This window comes from Balaenoptera borealis, assembly GCF_965194805.1.
Source record: "Balaenoptera borealis genome assembly, chromosome: 9".
NCBI classification, from domain to species: domain Eukaryota; kingdom Metazoa; phylum Chordata; class Mammalia; order Artiodactyla; family Balaenopteridae; genus Balaenoptera; species Balaenoptera borealis.
Genome location: NC_138873.1, coordinates 44391143 through 44410841, shown reverse-complemented (window position 1 = coordinate 44410841; position 19699 = coordinate 44391143). Strand labels below are relative to the sequence as shown.

The following is a 19699-nucleotide window of genomic DNA, read 5'->3' as shown; positions in this document are numbered from 1 at the left end:
ACAATAATTTTTTAGAGGAAAAATTTATATTACACCTTAATCTGCTTTTAAAAAATTCTTGGTAGTTCACAAACCACCACAAAGGAATTGGAAATTTCTCCAGATTTTTAAGAGAAAGCCAAGTCATGAAATGTTATATTTTTAAGTTAGAAAGTAAATGCATGTTTTTCCTTAGACATATAAAACAAGATTAACTGGGCACTTGTGAGAGTTAAAGGAGAAGCAAGTAACAGATCCCAAGACTGTTCTAGGAAAACTAGGACATGGTCGTCTGTGTCTTAGATTAATTCAGGAAATAAAAGGGGCTAGGGATGTGTGTGAAGGTCTAACTTGAAGTTTAGCGCTAAAAACAGGAACTTGAGATGATCTGATGGAGCCTCCAAAATCTGCAGGTGAGGAAACAGACTCAAGCAAAGGGGGCTTTTATCTGCTTATTCTTGTGCTTACTTCATTTCTGTTGGCAAAGCCCATTGGCTTGATTTTTCCTCTTCAGGCTCGCGTTGAGAAGAGGTCAGTTTCTGCAGCTTATTTAGCCTACTGGCAAAGATGAACCATTTTGCCAGCAATGTTTCAGCTAGATACATGCTTTACCCTATGTAACATCAGTGAAGTACTGACAAGGAAATCATGCATTCCAATACATGGTCTAAATATTTCAATTGTAGTCATCAATTTTTTTTTTTAATTTATTTATTTAGTTAGTTTTGACTGTGTTGGGTCTTCGTCTCTGTGCGAGGGCTTTCTCCAGTTGCCGCGAGCGAGGGCCACTCTTCATCGCGGTGCGCGGGCCTCTCACTGTCGCGGCCTCTCTTGTCGCGGAGCACAGGCTCCAGACGCGCAGGCTCAGTAGTTGTGGCTCACGGGCTCAGTTGCTCCGCGGCATGTGGGATCCTCCCAGACCAGGGCTCGAACCCGTGTCCCTTGCATTGGCAGGCAGATTCTTAACCACTGCGCCACCAGGGAAGCCCCTGTAGTCATCAATTTTGATAGGTTCAAACTCTATTAAGCAAGATGTAGTTGCCATGTGAAGAATAAAAATTGATAAAGTTACATTATGACTTTCCTGTTCTTTTTCTTGGCTGTGCAGTTTCTCTTTGTTTGGGGGGTTTCTTTTTTGTTTTTGTTTTGTGTAAGTTATAAACATACATGATTGGAAAAGTAAAATAGTACTAGAAGGCTCATATTTTGAAAAACCTCCTGCCCTCTCCCTTTTCACTCTTGATTCGTGCTTCCCAGAAGTAACCAATTTCTGACTATCTTAGCCCTTGGGTCTATTACATCCTTGTTTATGTGAAGGTCTAAAACTTCCTACCAATGAAATGAGGATTTATCTCTTTTTTCCGTCTCCCCTTTCTTCACACCTGTTTCATTCACTGCCTTCCTTCTAACAGGGCTATCATAATTTTTGGCTAAGTCACTATTCAGTATTTATATGTTAAAACTATGTAAGTATGACTCAAAGGCTAGCCATAAAATGTACTTTCTTACTTTCATAAACAACTTTGGTTTCCCCAGAGTTAATGATTATTTTCTTCATTTCCTTAGTTGTCAAGCAACCTCATTTTATCCCCAAACTTTCCAATGTAAGTATGAATCTCCTCCCTCTGTCCAATCACATCTATGTAATTTGGCAGTTCTTTTTGTTCTTGGGGCCATCCTTGCATGATGGTTGTCTTCAAATCTCCTTTCTCCATCATTCTAAGGATTCTCTATACCACTTTTCTGTGTGAATCTTTTGTTTCCTGGACCCCATGCTTTCCTTTTTCTTCATCAGTGTCTCTTTTTGATGGAGCATACCCTCCCCAAGAATCCCAAGAAAGGATGCATGGGGAGTAAAATCCTGCCTCCTTCCATTTCTGAAAAAAAAAGTTTATTCTCTCCTTCACTTGATTGATCATTTTGCCAACAATTTTAGTCTGGAAATAACTTTTCCTCAGAGATGTGAAGGCATGGCTCTATAACTCTCCAGTTTGTAGTGTAGCCATTGAGAAGTCTGTTACCGAGTTTTCTCTTGGACAGAAATTTTAACCGGAGAAAGTCTGTCATCTCCCTGCTTAGTTCAGCAGAGGGATGCTGGAGAAGGGAGTTGTTTAATAGGTCTAACTGCTTGTGTTCTCAAAGTCAAGTGGAGAAAGGGGCTAAAAGTCTCACTGTTTCGTAAGTAGACACCTATCCTCTAATTACAGCGCCTCCACTCCGTTGTGCTGTGTCTTTAAACCAGAATCCCTCTTCTCAGTCTCTCCAGGGAGTCGAAGCCTCATCTTCTGCTGGAGTCCAGGTGCATTCTGCTTGCTGTGGTTCCATTTTCCACTCGCATGCATTCCCACTCTCACAGGCACCTACTGCCAATTCCTGAACATCCTTGTGGTTCTGCTGAGTGAACTGGCTTGTTTCTGTCAACTCCAATCCCATTTTCTTGCTGGCTTGTATTTCAGCCTCCTGTTTAGTTACCATTCAACCATCTACTCTCAGCTTCCATGGTCTTGTTCTATTCTCCATTCATTCATTCTGAAAATATTTTTTGAGTACCCACTAAGTGCGAGGCACTGTTCTGGTGCTTGGAATACTACATTAGTGAATAAAAAAATTAAGATCCTGCCTTCTTGGTGCTTACATTCTAGGGATGTGTCTGACGAATTAGCATAATTCATAAGTAAATTATATAATCTATTAAAAGCTAATAGGTGCTATGAAGGGAAGGGAAAGATGGGATAAGGAGATTGAGAAGGGGAGGGTGTAATTTTAAATAGGGTGGTCAGAATAGGCTCTACTGATGTCCCCACTCCCATTCTCTTTTTCATTTTTAAAATCCCTTTAGTAGATTTAGTAGAGTTTCAGGAAGGATCAGAAATAATTCCTATATTGAATCCAATATGTTTAACTAGAAGCCCCACATCACTGTTCAGGTGAGCTGACAAATAACAAGAATGACAGTAATGTGTGTTTATTGAGCACCTACTATGTGCCAGGTACTGTTTTAGGAACTGGAGATTTGGTAGAGAACAACAACAACATAAAACCTGGTCCTCATGTAGTTTATGATATGAGTGAGTGGGTGGATGGGAGGGGCAAAGAGCAACAAACTCAACAAAAATACACTAGGTCAAGTAGTGATAAGTTCTGTGGGGAATAGTCTAGATAGGAGATAATCAGCTCCCTTGACTAAGTCCAGAGGGGGAATATTTAAGGCCCAGCTCATAGGCAAAACATGTGACCAAAGGAGTGTCTATTTTGTGGGAGCATGTTGGTCAAAAGATGATTAATCAAGGGGCCCTCAGGATACTGTGTCTCTGAGTCTCATTTACTGTAGAAGAGCAGATTGCCTGACTTGGCTCTGACCCAATCACCTGACTGTCCCTTAATAAACAGAAAATTGTCCAAATCTTCCTGCCATTTCTATTTTCAGCCTGCCTGTTTCAGGGACTTCACCTAGACGTGTGGCTGGAGTGTAGGGTGTGTAATGGAATGGTGGTGGGAAACAAAACTGGGAAGGTAAACGGGGGTGCAGAGGAGGTGCTCCTTTCTTCCCCCTCCACTTAATTTTTTAAAATAACACCAATTGTATGAGCATTTTGAGTAATCCAGGCAGTTGGAATACCTTCCACATGGGAAAAGTAAAAGTGCTGCTTCTTTTCCATGTTTTATTGGGAAGTCTGTGCTGTAGAAGAATCATATGATTTTCGTGGTGAATCTCAAAGGAAACACAAATGATTTGGGAGGGGCCTTTGAGGCTTTGGTTTAAGGTAGATTTTCTTAAAGCAAGAGCTTCTAAAAACATTTCAGTCAGCCCATCACTTTCCAAATTAAACAATGAAAAGTGATTTTAGTATATATTTAGGAATTATTTTCTGAACAAAAAAGTTTTCGGTGGTTTAGGTACCTTCTTTTTCTTTCAAAGAAATAGTAACAACGGTACTGGAAATACCTTTCTGTCTGAAGGGAACATCTTGTCAATTTTCCCTACTTTTCCTTTTTCTCCATTTTTCAGCATTTATTATTTACCACTTCTAAAATTTTGTCCAGGATAAGAGACAACCGGTAAAATAAAAGAAATTCCCATTTATTGCGATTCTGGGCAGATACTCTTGATTTCTTAGCTCCTTCACCCCACTCTCTAAGGAATTTGTTTTACTGACGGAAGGATGGACCCATGCCATTTATTAGAGCTCTGAGGAGAATTCTTGGAGCCCTTTATATAGTCTATATTTAAAGCTCTGTTCTTAATACAAAAAGAATTGAAGAGAGGAAAATGTGATTATTTTGAAAGATGAATTCACAGAACTTTTTATCAAAGTTGAATATAAATTGCAATAACAATTTAAAACATTGCTATTACTGAATATTGCCCTTGGGTAGCTCACACTTAGGAGATATAAAGAGATTATAAAAGTCGCTACTCCACCTGTCTTCCCCACTGGACTACACTCCTTGGGGGCTACATTCCTTGGACTACACTCTCTTGCTTATTGTATGTACATGGTTCTTACACAGTACCTGGCACATACATGGTATTCAAAAAATACTTGATGAATTGACTGACTGAATATATGAATGGAGCACAGAAGACTGTGGCCCCAAAAGACCTTAACATACAAAGCTCCAGCTCTTACAATGAGCTGACATCACTAACCTCCCACACACTAGATCCTAGAGCTGTTTCAACATTGTCACCTCTGGGCTATGTGGTAGCCCTAAAAAATCAATGTTCAGGACAGGGTACATAAAAAAGACAGATGTTAACAAGATACACATACAGCTGCTATATGGCTGTTACACATGTGGCGGTCCCCTGTGGGATAGAAAGCCCAGATGCCAAAGCACAACTTAAAATAACACACCATTTGTGTGGGATGTTGTAAACCACCAGTAATCAACAGACTGTTGCTAAGCTTCAGCAGTTACCCATGAGGATGCCTTTTGAGTGCAATCCAGCAAGCAAGGCTACGCCAGCACAGCTGACTTCCTAAAGAACACAGGACAGTGCAGCGTGGGTGCAGGGAATGTGGGCAGGCAGTGTGGCTGGGAGGGTGGCTTATTCAGCTGGCTTTACAGCCACACCTACACACATGGAGAGTCGCACCTTGGCACCCCGGAATACACCAGACTTCCTCAAAAAGACTCTGGCAAGGGCTTCTCACTGCGGTGGCTTCTCTTGTCGCGGAGCGTGGGCTCTAGGCACACGGGCTTCAGTAGTTGCAGCACGTGGGCTCAGTAGTTGTGACTCGTGGGATTTAGATTGCAGGCTCAGTAGTTGTGGCTCACGGGCTTAGTTGCTCCACGGCATGTGAGATCTTCCCGGACCAGGGATCGAACCCGTGTCCCCTGCATTGGCAGGCGGATTCTTAACCACTGCGCCACCAGGGAAGTCCAACATTTGCCTTTAATTATTTGGAATGTTCAAAATGCCACATTATAATCATTTAAACTATTAATTGAGTTATCAGCATAGTTATATCAAACCTATTTTGATATAGCAATTTTTTACCTTTAATCTTGTGAAACTGAAGAGAGTAAGCAAATTTTTCTTGTCAAAATAGATTTTTTAAAATAAGATAGACTAAAGGACATCCCTGTAATTTAGAAATTACTACAACTCCGTCAGAGTTTAGGATCCTTCAGGACAGCTTACAGAGAGTGTAAGATACACCATTAGAGCAAAATCAGACTTCTGTTTTTAGTTTCTAGTCTCATCCTGCACTCAAACTGTGAGTTATTTTGACGCTTTCAAAACAGAAGAGCGTCATAAAGGTAAAAACAAATTATTTACTAATTTATTCATATCCATCTTTAATTTAGTATTGTTTTCTGGACTTTGCCCTTAGTCATAGATGTTTGTGGTTTTTCAGGTGGTTGAAATTAATGAAGTCATTGTAAAACTAGTGTTTTTTGTTGGCCAGCTCATACTTTCTACAAAATAAGCCCACCTATCACCCTCTTCTAAAGAAGACAAAGATTTGGCTGAAATAGTTATTAATAGGTGTGGAGATACAGAAGAGGCTACAGAATATTTCTTTCACAAACAATACATCTTTCAGACATCCAGTCGTTTGTCACTCTCATTGACTTTTTAAACTCCAGCATTACATGGAAGAAAAAAATGGAACTTCTGTGTTCTGTTTCGGCACATTTTAAAAATTCTTTGTTTTTCACATTTGATTGAATTTTGTCACTTCTTGGTTGAGTGTTTGTATTTTTGGAGACCATGACTGTTTCTTTAATAAGCTAGAATTGTGTATTATAGAATGTTAGAGTTAAGAAGCACCCTGAAGATGATCTAGTCTAACCCTCCCACTTTGCAGTTGAGGAAACACCTTGCTTGGCATTTCTTCACTGTAGTGTGGGTGAGGGCATCACCTAAATCATCACTGCCTGTTTTGACTTTTCTACTGTTAGTTGGATCAACCCTAGGTTGGGAAATAAGGTTTACAATGCCATCAGACTGGCTGTTGGACTGTTCTTCCCCAAAATAATTTCAAGTGAGTTATAGACTTAAATTTTTGAATTATATTAATTTATTTCATTAAATAAAGATGGCTGATAGTTTGCTTACTAAACTTCCAGTTCTTTCTTTGGTTCTTGGTTAGAAGAGCAAGTTAAGTGTTAAGGCCCCATAGAGCACAGTAGCCTATAATATGGTGCCTTAGCGCCCTCTAGCACATCTCTGAGTCACCACTGTTGAAAAATCTTTTACAAAGTGTAATTGTGAAACTAAAATGTTCTAAGTACTGTGCTGGGTTCTTTACACTATCTCACTTTATTTTTTAATACAAAAATTGTATGACAAAGGTTGAGACAGCTCCCAGTCAAGGCCCCAAGACAATAACCACTTTCCTTGTGATTCTTAATCACTTCTTTTTCTCTACAGTTTTGTCGCTTATGTATACATCCTCAGAAAGTAAAGTTTAGTTTTGTCTGTTTCTGAACTTTTTATGAATGGACTCATACTGAATATATTCTTTGTGTTTGATTTCTATTGCTCAACATTATGCTTTTAAGAGTCATCCTTGTTGTTGATTGTTGCTATAGTAGTATTTATTTACATTGCTGTATAGTATTCTATTGTTTGAATATTTCGCAGTTTATCTTGTCTGCTGTTGTTGGATATTTGTTCTTTCATTTTTAACCAGTTTTCGCAGAATGCAAACAATACTACTATGAGATGTTTCTACCCTGTTCACATGTGCATAACAGTTTCTAGGGTATATTCAGATTCCTTTTTCATGACTGTGTGGCAGAAAGAGAGTGGGATGAGGTAATAAGGGTCTGTCCACTTTCAGTGCGGATGGAGAGGTCCAATTTGAGAAATGGTCCTCAGGAAGAACTGAGCTGCACAGAAGATGGATTGGCATCCACAGCTGACCCTGAGTTTCCTAGCTTGAAAGACTGATACCCTTAACTGACATCAAAACTCTGGAGGAGAAATAAGTTTTAGGGAAAAGTGAGTTCTGTTCTGGGTTTGAGGTGACTGCTGGACATATAAGTGAAAATATCCGCTAGGCAATCAGAAATGCCTATCTAGAACTTAGGAAAAGGAGGAGCGGGAAATGGAAATTTGGAAATGGTAACATACAGTTGGCTGTCAAAGCCAAGGGAAAGGAGAATAAGGATAACTGACAACGCTTTTTGAGCATTTACTATGTGCCAGGCATTGTGCTAAGAATGTTACTTGTAACAACTCACTATCTAAACAACAACCCAATCAGGCAAGGTAATATTATTTTCATTTTACAGATGAGAGAATCGAGGCACAGAGAGGCCAACTGGCTTGCCCAAGGTCACACAGGTAGTCAGTGGTGGCACCAAGAGGAGATTATTCGGAAGTTTATGTGGAAAGGATTGAAATTTAGTGAGCACCAATATTAATGGTTGGAAGGCAGAGGAGCCTGGGAAGGAGACTCAGATGAAGTCATCAAGTTAGGAGGAGAACCAGAAGAGTGTAATAAATAGTCAAACTTAAATTAACTTAATAAGGGAAGTACTGCAGGTGCCTAGCCCTACTGGGGGAGGTCAGGTAGCATACCAAAGTAGAGTCACAAATAGTCTGAGTCTAAGTGTCAACAAAACCTACTCAGGCTCAGTTCATTGCTTCCAAGAAAGGAAGTGAAACCTCTTTATGGAATCTAATAATAAAATATAGAAAAATAGTTATTTCCCTTTGGTTGCTGTCTACAGCTAAAGTACAAAGAAAAATCTCTCCCCTAAGTAATTCAGTTATGTATGGGTATGGGAAGATGGTGGAGAAATGGGGCAGATAGTGGGGAAGTTGAGCACTACATTCCAGACAACTCTGCTGAGTAAACAAGCTATGCCGGGCAGGAAGGAGGCCAGGAGGAAGTCACGGGACAGTCCCTGCTCTGCCAAGGCCTGTGGCCCTAGCAAACATCCCCCACTGTGGTTTGGTGACGCTGATGAAAGTGGGTGGGAATGGGTGTCCAGGTGGCCCTACAGCTGTACCGGGACCAGCCCGATGGCCTTGTCCTCTCCCTGGTATTGCCCTATTCTTGTCTGGATAGACTTACCTACTGTCTGTCACAAGGTTGGCAATTCAAGATGCTTTACGTTATTCTGAGCTGGGTGGCATGCCCAGAAGGGCTCAAGTTCTGAGCTGAAGAAAGCAGGCATGGTGTTGACTCTGCGGTAAGAACAGAGAATATCCAAGTCTGCTTCTTATTCATTCATTCATTCACTGATTCACTCATTAGTCCCACAAATATTTATTGAACACCTATAATGTCCTGGGTACTATGCTAAGACCTGTGTGACCAAAAAGGGATTAAATCAAACATGGTCCTTGCCCTCATGAAATGGATAATCTAGTTGGGGAATTTGAAAGACATAGTAAGCAGCAAATAAAAGACTATAAAACTATCATATGAAATAAGAAAACAAATATGAGGCTAAAAAAGGTCAAGGGATGGATGGGGGAACTGAAAAAGAATGGTCATAGAAAAAAAAAAAAAAGAATGGTCATAGAAGACATGGTAGACACATCCCATGTCCAGTTCTCTTTTCCTCAAAGTCCTGGGAGAGGACCATACTTCTTCTTTCCCTTGCAGTTAGGTAGAGCCTTGTGACTAGTTCTGACCAGATATTGATACCGGAACAGGGCATTTCCATGATAAAAATCTCCTTTTGTCTTCCTCACTATTTGTCCCATTTCTCCACCATCTTCCCATACTCACACATACGTGAATTACTTGAGGGAGGGATTTTCTTTGTACTTTAGCTGTGGGCAGCAACCAAAGGGAGAGAACTATTTTTCTGTATTTTATTACTAGATTCTTTAAAGACATTTCACTTCCTTTCCTAAAATATGTGGCAATAGCTTAGCAGTCCAGTGGTGGATGGAAAGCACGGAAACTGATCATGGAGGCTGGAGAGATGGCATTTCTTCTTATGTGGTTGTTGATAAAACTGACTCATGCCTTAACTTGGAAGGAAGATTATGTAGCTTCAAAAAATGTGACTCTAGGGAGAAAGATTGGAAAACAGTGTTTCTAGTGTGTGTTGGTTGCTACTGGCTATGTCTTGGCAAGGCTTTATAAGCTAAAAAAGGAACTGGTTGATTTGTAAGCAGAAATGAACAGGAATAGAGATATTTCACAAAACTAGGGCTTGCAAAACTGGAAAACCTGATGAGTTTAGACTCCAAACACTAAGAGGGAAATTGAGGAAACCTCAAAAGACAAAGTCCATTAAAATAAACCCATGGAAAGGCCAAGTTAAAAGTATGGTCTCCACACCTATTGGTAATACCTCTCAGTAAATTAAGGAACTTCAAGGCAAAGGTAAAATTAAGATATTCAATTGGATAAAGAGCCAGGACAAAGATCAAAGTACAATTTTTCTACAGAAAACTGTAGTCTCATGTTTACTCAGGGTACCTGTAATGGCAAGAGAGAGACAGATTATATCTATACCTATACCTATACCTATACCTATACCTATACCTATACCTATACCTATACCTATACCTATACCTATACCTATATCTTTACCTAGAGAGAGAATGGAGCAAGAAAGCAAAAGGATATAGCAGATCTGAGAACCATGTTTTGAAAACAACTGAGTATAAGTATTGGCAAATATAGTTTACTGAATAAAAAAAACAAGAAGCTTATGAAAATCTGAGAGACATTTACAGTCAAAGGAATCGTAATCCCAACTGGACCTGTGGTCCTTCAACGTTGTACGAGTAGCACATGGATGAAGAAAACTACTCAGCCACCAAGAAGGGCAAATGCGCATTAAGTAGTATCGAGCCAAGGAAGATAACAGAAGACCTTCCAGAGGGTCAAGTCATGAGAATCAAAGAACGTTTTGCAGTCACCAGGGTAGGGACCCCTGTGCTGTTTGCCCAGGAGTAATTCAGAATTGTAACAGGTCAGTCGGTGCCTGCCGCTCACTTCCATTTTTCCCTTTCAGGAAGGAGTGTTTCCTGTGGTTGTCCTGGCCCTGTTCCTCCACTAGGCATTGTCTGTGGCAAACGGATTAATCTCTTACTGTTAATTCATAGTCTGAGCACCAAGAGGGGCCACATGAAGACCTGATGTGGAGACTATCACACACTACCCAGATATTCTGGACCGTGAGCTCCATGTCATGACCGGTTTGGACTTTCGGTTTGTTTCTTTTGGGAAGATTAGTGAGTTTCAGCCTCTCACCCACCTCCTTTCCTCTCCACCCACCTTTCCCCTCAGCCTTGTTTCTGTCCCAACAGTGGGCACACAGAAGACTCTACAGAGCACAGCTGGAGCCTTGTCTGAAAGAGGCAGGTGGCTCTTTCCATCCTGTATCCCCCAGGGCTTGGGCAGACGCCACCAGATCCCGATCCCATCTTTTCCACTTATCCTCCTATTGATTTTTGACACCTTTCAGTTCTCAAACGGTTCTTTATCTTCCATATTCTTTAAACACAGTTTCTCACTAAGATTTATTACTTTCGGCAACAAGAGGTGAGTTATTAGGATTCTAGGTTCAGGGAGCAGCCCTTGATATGAGCCCTGTGTGCAAAGAAAGAGAAAGAAGAGACTGAAAAAGCCTCTTCCCAGAGTTGCTCCTTAGACCTTCTCATTACATCAAGGCATTTTATATTAGTTTTTTTTAATTGTAGAAATAACATATGCATGTTAAAAAATCAAATACTGTATATATATATATCTTAAAATTTTTTGCTTTATTTTTACACAAATGGATTGTGTGACATGCAGTGTTTTTGCTTGCCTTTTTCAATTACCATGTCTACTCTGTCTTTTCAACCATACCAGCACATACAGATCGACCTCAATCATATGGATCTGCTTTGTATGCTATTGCATAGATGCCCATAATTTATATATATAGTTCTCTACAACTGAGCCTTATCTGATTGTGAATGTTTTAAATATGCAGCATATTTCATGTGATTTATTCTTTTAGGGAAGATCTTTCACAACAGTTTAACTTCGCCAATGAGTTGATTTAAATTTTTGAGATTTTGCAATAGTCACTTTTATAATTTGAAGAAACACAAATTTTCTCCTATTAAGTTATTTTCATTTTCTTTATCCTAATCCTTCAATCTTATTTGTTATTCATTATTATTATCTTTGGAAATCCAAATCTTTGGTCATAGTTCATAAACTAGCAAATGAAATTTGAGTTCAGGGGAACTAGGCTTGTGATGAAGCAAAGTATAAATGGCCATTGGCAGTGAAGCTCTATCCCATGTTAAAATCACCTCTAAAATGACTATCTGAATCGATGGGAGAACACAATTTAATGCGTGTTTATCAAGATTCCTAATAGATACAGGTCTTAAGAACCATGGAAGGAAAACTAGGACCTTTAATAGCCTGTTATGGTATCAGATGATGATGATGGTGGTGACAACAAAGACAGGCCACATCTAGGTTCTCAGAGTTAAAATAATCATCTACCATAAGAAAAAAAATTTGGGGGGTGGGAATCACAGAATACTTAAAATTTTGTGATAGGTTTAGGAAATTCATGCTCAGAAAAGGGGAACCTAATCTATTAAAAGGTTACTTGAAATGTTATGGGACTGCCACTTAGCAAATGACACTGCTGTGCTAAGGAAAAGTCTGAACTTTCCTTCTTTCCGCTTTATACTTCCAGAGGAAGAACTTTTATAAACATTCAAAAATCTTATTATATTAACAGGTCCCAGACTCTCAAATACATTACTTAACATAAACAGTATATTCCACAAATTACAGCACGCAGAAAGGTATACTCTAAGATTCAGAATGTCAGACGTTCTAAATTTACGTGTTATTTTGGCATCCAAAGTTGTGCCTTGCATATTGCAGATACTTAAAAGATATATGAACCTTAATTTGATTTTACTCTCGTGGGTCCTGGGACCAGGATTGACCGCTGGAATCTAGCAGTTGTATTCCAAGCAGGACCATACAACTAGTTTAAGTTCTCATGAGAACTACAGAGACTAATGTTTGACACCCAGCTCGCTTGAGGATGACTGCAAGGAACTTTCAGATTCACAGTGTGAATGTACACTTCCTTTCAAGACTTTCTCTTGCTTTCTTTTCCAAGAAATGTTTTGTGGTTTCTGAAACCCATTTCTGACACCGATAATAACAGTGTTGAGAAACAAAGTACTACAGTTTAAAAAAACAAAACAAAACCCATAACCATTGGTTTTTCGCTGTGTTTAACATGAGAGTCTCTCACTCATTTCTTAAAAGCTAAAGTAAATTGGTGTTAAATTATAGGTTTTCAAAAGTGTGAAGTTCTTTCAAATATTATTTAGTGTACTCTCAGAGAAAATTCTTGACTCTTCTTGAATTACTATGTTACTCTATTTGCACTAAGGGCTGAACTTCTGAGCAATGTCCTCTCAGAACAGAGCCAGGTACAAAGGGCTGGACAATCTTCAATAGACCCAGAACTAGAACCACCTACTGCTCCAGAGGTGGTAGGGGTGGGTGTCCGGGCGCTAGACTCAAATCAGGGGCTGGGAGGAAATTCCGGCTGGTGGGCCGCAGCTGGACTCTAATAGTTATGGAAACCTGGAATAAGTACAGAAGGATCGTCTTATCTGGGAGATCTGTGATCAGGGGGAGCACAGTGGTGGTATCCCCAGGAGGTGGTGTTTAGAGACACAAGCTGACAGGATAGTAGGTGAGGATGCAGCTCAGTCTGTAATGAGTTTCTGGGGGCAGGATCATAAACCGCATACTCTGGTCTATAAAGCCCCTAAACCTGACCTTCCACCTGCAGCTCTGCCCTCGTGATGCGCCACCTTCCTTCTCACTCTCAATGCTCTCGTCACTCCGGCTGTCTTTCTAACCGCAGAATACTAAGCTCCTTTACACCCAGAGCCTTTGTCATTCCCGTTTCTGCTTAAATGTCCTCTCCTCATAGAGGCTTTCTCAGGACACTCTGTACCACATGATTGCATTTTAATTATCTGCATAACCTGAGGACATTCCCCCTCATCGTCTATATCCTCTCCACTAGAACATAAGCTCAATGAAAGCAGGGCATCTCTTGGTCTTGTTCCTTGTTGTACCCAGTAACACCAGGCACTTTTATAGGTACCTAGGATATTCTGGGTGCTTATTAAACCTTTAAATGAATGACTGAATGAACAAATGAACTGATTAATAAATTGGTTAACAAACGAATTACTCTAGTCAGGATAGTAACTAAAAATAAATGAAACCAAATCCTTGACAGCGGCCAGGAAGAAGAGGAAGGCTGTCGCCAGATGCAAATGTCTTAATAAATGAAGGGAATGAAAACAGATAGCAGGACTGAGGTGACGGAGGAGGTCATGTTGAACAGCTTGAGCCCTGATGGAGAATAAACTGTTAGAAGTGATGGAAAAAGCCCAGGTTTGGATGTAGTGGTGGGGGAATGCCAGCCCTCCCTCTTGTTCTGAGAAATGTGGGAGAATAAATAAATCTCATTCAAGAGAATGGAAGGGTATGTTTGAGTTAGGTTACAATTAAGGGAGATTTGGATAAAGCCATCTGCACAAAGGTTGTGATATAGTGGAATTTGTTCGTGATGGTATGTGGAAAGCGTGGAAAAGGAGGCAACACCTCAGAGGAGTAGGGTGGCAGAGGGTCACCCACAGGAAAAGGGAAGGAAGATTTTTTGCAGATGTGGGCTTACAGAGATGATAGTCATAGCAGAAGTGATTTGCCTCAAACATGCAACTTTGATGCAAGTTTACAGGAAGCCTGGCAGTACCTGGTCCAGCTCCAGAGAAGAGGGCCCCAACTGTCCAGCATGACAGAAAGGACCTTGATCTGAGGACAGCTTCTGAACACTCACACAGAGAGAGCAGTTATTCATCCCAGTGCCAGGTGCTTTTGTGCCAGGCACTGGTGGTGGGAGGGAGCTCAGGAGGCAAGTTGAACTAAGAAAAGAGTAACATGTTTCCTGCCCCGTCTCTAACAGTTCATTCGGCTCTGTGGGCTACCTGTTCTTCCCAGATAAATAAGGCAAACCTAGGGGATGGGCTTGAGTGGCAACCAGTTGACTGCGACCTGCCCCACCCCAGACTCTGTATCCAGACACCCTCCTTGAAGTGAAATGGACAGCTAAGGGCACACGGATCCTCTGAAGGTCGTGGAGGATCATTGAGTCACTGAATACAATCCTTGATCTAAAAGAGAGCATTCATTTGGATTCTTAAATAATGTACAACACAGTTGTCTGTTGTCTCCTCCTGAAGTTGCAAGGTGAGAGGTAATCCCTCACACTGAGCATTCATTAATAGGCACACCCTGTGTGTAAAAGTGCTTTACAGATGCTACGCAATTTACTTGTCTCAACAATCTTGAAAAGCGAGCACTATATTCTGCTTTTACAAATGAGCATGATGAGTCTAGGGGGAGCTAACTTATTAAACACACACATACACACACACAATGCACCTGACTTCACAGCCCATGTTCTTTCAAGTACACCTCATCTCACTCTAGAGCCGCACGGAGTAAGGCTCAGTTTCACAGAAGTGGTTTTACCTTGTGTCCGAGAAATGCTGCTTTGAGAACACTGAAAGTAGAGGAAATACTGTTAGCTAGATGTGGCTGCAGATTGAAATATTTTGGTTCAACTAGTGTTTTTTGAGCAACTATGTACCGCTCTCCTCTGCTGATCAACTTGGTGGTCACTGAGTAAGGATTCGACACTTTTCTCCACGTACTGCCAGTGTTAGGACCCACCTGCGAGGAAGAAAAAAAAAAGAGGCAGAAGTCAATACCGTCTATTCAGGCTAATGTCCTGCAGGAGACCAGGCAGAGGAGAGGACAGTGGCAGTTCTGTCCAGAAGGGGGACAGAAAGGAGACAGACGTCATGGACGTACTGGAATTTGAGCGGGGCTTTGCCGCGATTTAGTTTATGAAAGAGAAACTGGAAATTTGCCCTTGAATAATGTTTCCTCTAAATAATCAGTTTTGTTTCGTTGTTTTGGTTTTGTTTCGTTTTTTGTAATTGTTTGGTCTGCCTGGGAGTGGGTTTAGGAGCCAGGGTGGCTGCCATGGAGAGAAAGCTGGTGTTTTTCCCCGTTTACCCAAGTAAAAAGTATTCTTTTCATTTGGTGACTGCATATGGGTCATTAAGGGGAAGGAAAGTCCCCTTGTCAGTTAGGAGGAAACAAAACACAATGGAACAGGGCCTATCTTCCCTCAGAGTTCCTGAATTGAGGGCTAGGGGTCACCAGTACCTCCGCTTCTGGAAAGGGGTGGGTACTGGGGAGCTCAGTGGTGTGTGTGTTTGAGTCTGCCATACCTAATCTGGTTGAAATAAGAAAGCAAAAGCTCAGGAAGCCCAGAGAAGACCTCTTTCTTTTTTGGAAGGCGCGGCTTAGCAGAGCAGGGAAAACCCGACCCCAGACCCTCTCCAAATCATTCGAGGAGCCGGGCAGCGAAGAGGCAGAAGCACACGGGCCCGTCCACGGCGCCCTGGGGTAGGAGACCCATGGAGAAGTTTCGGGCGGTGCTGGACCTGCTCCTCAAGCACCGCAATGCGCTGGGTTACGGCCTGGTGAGCCTGCTGACGGCGGGCGGGGAGCGCATCTTCTCCACCGCGGTGTTCCAGTGCCCGTGCAGCGCCGCCTGGAACCTGCCCTACGGCCTGGTCTTCCTGCTGGTGCCGGCGCTGGCGCTCTTCCTCCTGGGCTACGTGCTGAGCGCGCGCACCTGGCGCCTGCTCACCGGCTGCTGCGCGCCGGGCGCGCGCATTGACTGCGGCGCAGCGCTGCGCGGGGCCCTGGTGTGCGCGCAGCTCAGCGCTGTCGCTGCGGTCGCGCCGCTCACCTGGGTGGCCGTGGCGCTGCTCGGGGGCTCCTTCTACGAGTGCGCCGCCAGCGGGAGCGCCTTCGTGGCGCGGCGCCTGTGCTTCGGCCGCAGCCCCGGCTGCGCGGCCCAGCTGCCGCTGGTGCCCTGCCATCAGGTCCAGGCGCCCGACGTGCAGGACCTGCAGAAGGAGCTCAAGGCCCAGTCGCAGGTCGGGCGCCCGCGCTGGACGCGCTGGGGGGATCGCAGAGGGACGGGCTTCTACGGGGATGAACGGGGGAGGTAGAAATGCGTGCCCTTTCTCCAGACATACGACAGCCGAAGACTAACTAGAATGGTTGTTGGCTTCTCATGAGCCGATAGGCATTCCTTCCTTCCTCCTCCCTCCCTCCCTTCCTCTCTCTTTCTTTCTTTCCTTCCTTCCTTCTTTCTTTCTTTATTTCTTTCTTTCTTTCTTTTTCTTTTCTTTCTTTCCTTCTTTCTTTCTTTCTTCCCTCCCTCCTTCCTTTCTTTCTTCTTCCTTTCCCCTAACCCCCTTCCTTCCTTCCTTTCTATCTCGGTGCTTTTGCTTTTCTTTTCTTTTTTGAATTGAAGTACAGTTGATTTACAATATCGTGTTAGTTTCAGGTGTACAGCACAGAGATTCAGTTACACGTGTGTGTGTATTCTTCTTCAGAGGCTCTTCCCTTATAGGTTATTACAAAATATTGAGGGTAACTAATGAAAGGGAGAAAGGCACTTGGGCACTCGTATAGTGTCAGGCATCCACTCTGTACCAGTCACCGTGCTGGGTCCTTTACTTCCTTTATTATTCTCTTTTGTCTTTACAGCGAATACACCGAGTCCAGGTCAAGTTGTTTGTCCAGTCAGAATTGTTACAGTTAAAATGGGTCTGCCTGGCTATAAAGCCATCACCCCACACTACTTCTGGGCTTGTAAAGCTAAGAGGTTCTTGGAAATGAATGTTTGTTTCATTGGATTTTCTGAAATTCCACGTTTTGAGTTCCAGGGATTCGACATATAAACTCCTCCTTGGGCCCCTGACATGCCTTGGAAAATGACTGTCTTGTCAAATGAGCACTTGTACTGAGGGGTTCGAGAGGTTACTGCCACTTCTTTCTCTTAAGGGATTAAGACCTAAAACTGTTGCTTGTTCATCATCGTAACTCTGAGTAGTTCAAACTTTATCTGAGGATTTAAAAATTTCTAAGAAAAAAATGTGACTAAATTGCTACTTTGTGTTTTCCTAAGGTGTTGGGCTGGGCCCTGATAGCAGTTGTTATCATTGTCCTCCTGAGTTTTACATCCATCACCCGATGCCTATCTCCAGTTAGCTTCCTGCAGCTGAAATTTTGGAAAATCTATCTGGAACAGGAGCAGCGGATCCTTAAAAGTCAAGCCACAGAACACGCAACCGAACTGGCAAAAGAAAATATCAAGTGTTTCTTTGAGTGTTCACATCCAAAGGAATACAACACTCCAAGCATAAAAGACTGGCAGCAAATTTCATCACTATATACTTTCAATCCAAAGGAACAGTACTACAGCATTTTGCACAAATATGTGAACAGAAAAGAGAAGAATCGAAGTATCAGATCTTCCAAAGAAGATGCAGTGGTTCCTGTTCTTGGCTTTGTAGATTCATCTGATATCAACAGCACTCCAGACGTATGACCTTATGAATAGGAAAAAAGTTCTTTTGAGTTATTGATTCATTAAAAAAATTAAACATTGGTATTGTTTATGACTTTTTTTTTTTGGCCTTCCAAATTATGGAAACATAGCATATTAAATCAAATAAAAATTTAGAACGTTATCTCTTTATTATATTATAAAAAAAAAAGGAAACAAGGTTAAATGGTTCACTCAAAGTGACAAGCTAGAACTAAATCAGAATTTTTATATCCCTAGCCTAGGGTCTTTTTCACTGAAAAATAATGCTGCTTTCAAATAAAAGAATTTAGCAGCAAAAACAGCAAAAGAACAATTGAACTTCAGACCTTGCTTTTAGGGTATCTGATGTTAATTTCAAATTCACTTTCATGCAGACAGCACATTGTTTGGAACTTTAAAATACTGGCATTTTATGGCTACTAAAACAAAATACAAAAAAAAATCATCATGAAAAGGGAAGTAAATTTTTTTAAAAACAAAATTTGAAAAACTATGATAATTGCAGGCATAACCTGTATTTAGTTTGTAGGATCAGAAGGAAATTTTTAAAGCTGTTTATTGTGGTAAATTTCAAAAATACACAAAGGTAGAAAGGATAGTATTATGAACCCTCATATGGTCATTACACAGCTTCAACGGACTGGGGAAGTCAGGTAAAGCCTACACCATACAAATAAATATAGAAATACAAATTGTGAGCTGATTTAGATTGAGGAGGAGGGGATTGGGGAGGTCTGTGAGAAACTGAAATCTGTAGAGTCAGAGAAGAGCATTTCAGTTTGCAGAACAGTATGTACAAAGACTGAGGTGAGGAAGATCTTAGTACAGTCAGAAGCCTTAAAGGTGACTGGAGAAAATGTGCAAGGGACAGCTCGTGCAGCCCCTCGAAGTCATGCAAAGGATTTTGGTTTTCATCCTATGAACATCTCAGGAAGATTGATCTGCTTTTCTTGTGGGAAAAGGAATGGCAGGGGGAAGAGGGAGAGCCAGGGTGGCAACGGAGAGATTAATCAGGAGGCTACTGCAGGGGAAATAGGTGGGAGTGAACTTGAACCTGGTTGATGGTGATGAAGACAGAAAAAGAAGATAGATTCAAGGTAGACTTTGACAGGATTTGTTGATGGAAAGGATGCAAGGATTTTTTTTGAGAACAAAAATATCTATAGGTAAAATTCTGTTGCTTGATAATGCCAGGACTTTTCAGGGGATCTTAGATTGACATTCCTGTCCATCTTCCAAATTTATGGCTGTCCTGTGCATTTAAAAAAATGACTTATGAAAACTTTGTAAAACAACTGAGCACAGATCATATTTAGCCCTTCTTCCTCTTTTGGCAGATGCTTGCTCCTGCTTCTATTTGCCCTTTGTTGCATAGGGGCCTTTAAAAAGTACTGGTCAGTAGAGCTGAATATCCTGTTATTGAGAGTCATATATTGCAAGAAAGTTGGCAGAGAAACTGCATGATCAGTTCTTTTCTATTCCCTAATGAATAATTTTGAAAATCATATCATGCCTACTTTCATTTTTGCTTCCTTTATTTTAAAATTTCTTTAGTATATTCTTCTCTTCAAAATTGTTTTTTCTGGCCTACCATTTATACTTATGTATAATACTGTCTTCAGTAGTCTCATGTTCCATTTTATTGACTTATGCTCCACTTTCTCTTGCACCGTCTTTAATATTATTGTGAAAGTATATATGCTTAAGATAAAAAATGATGATGGAGAAATGTGTGAAAGAAAAAGTGAAATCA

At 41.3% G+C, this 19699-nt stretch overlaps 1 protein-coding gene across 1 annotated transcript; it reads left to right on the top strand.

Annotated features, from left to right (window-relative positions):
- Positions 1–975: 975 nt before the first annotated feature.
- On the top strand, positions 976–18083 carry CALHM6 (calcium homeostasis modulator family member 6). The gene is made up of 2 exons (XM_082405186.1): positions 976–16483; positions 17524–18083. Exons 1-2 carry the CDS (start codon positions 15956–15958, stop codon positions 17944–17946), a joined length of 951 nt encoding a protein of 316 aa, XP_082261312.1. The 5' UTR covers positions 976–15955; the 3' UTR covers positions 17947–18083.
- The last annotated feature ends 1616 nt before the right edge of the window (positions 18084–19699 follow it).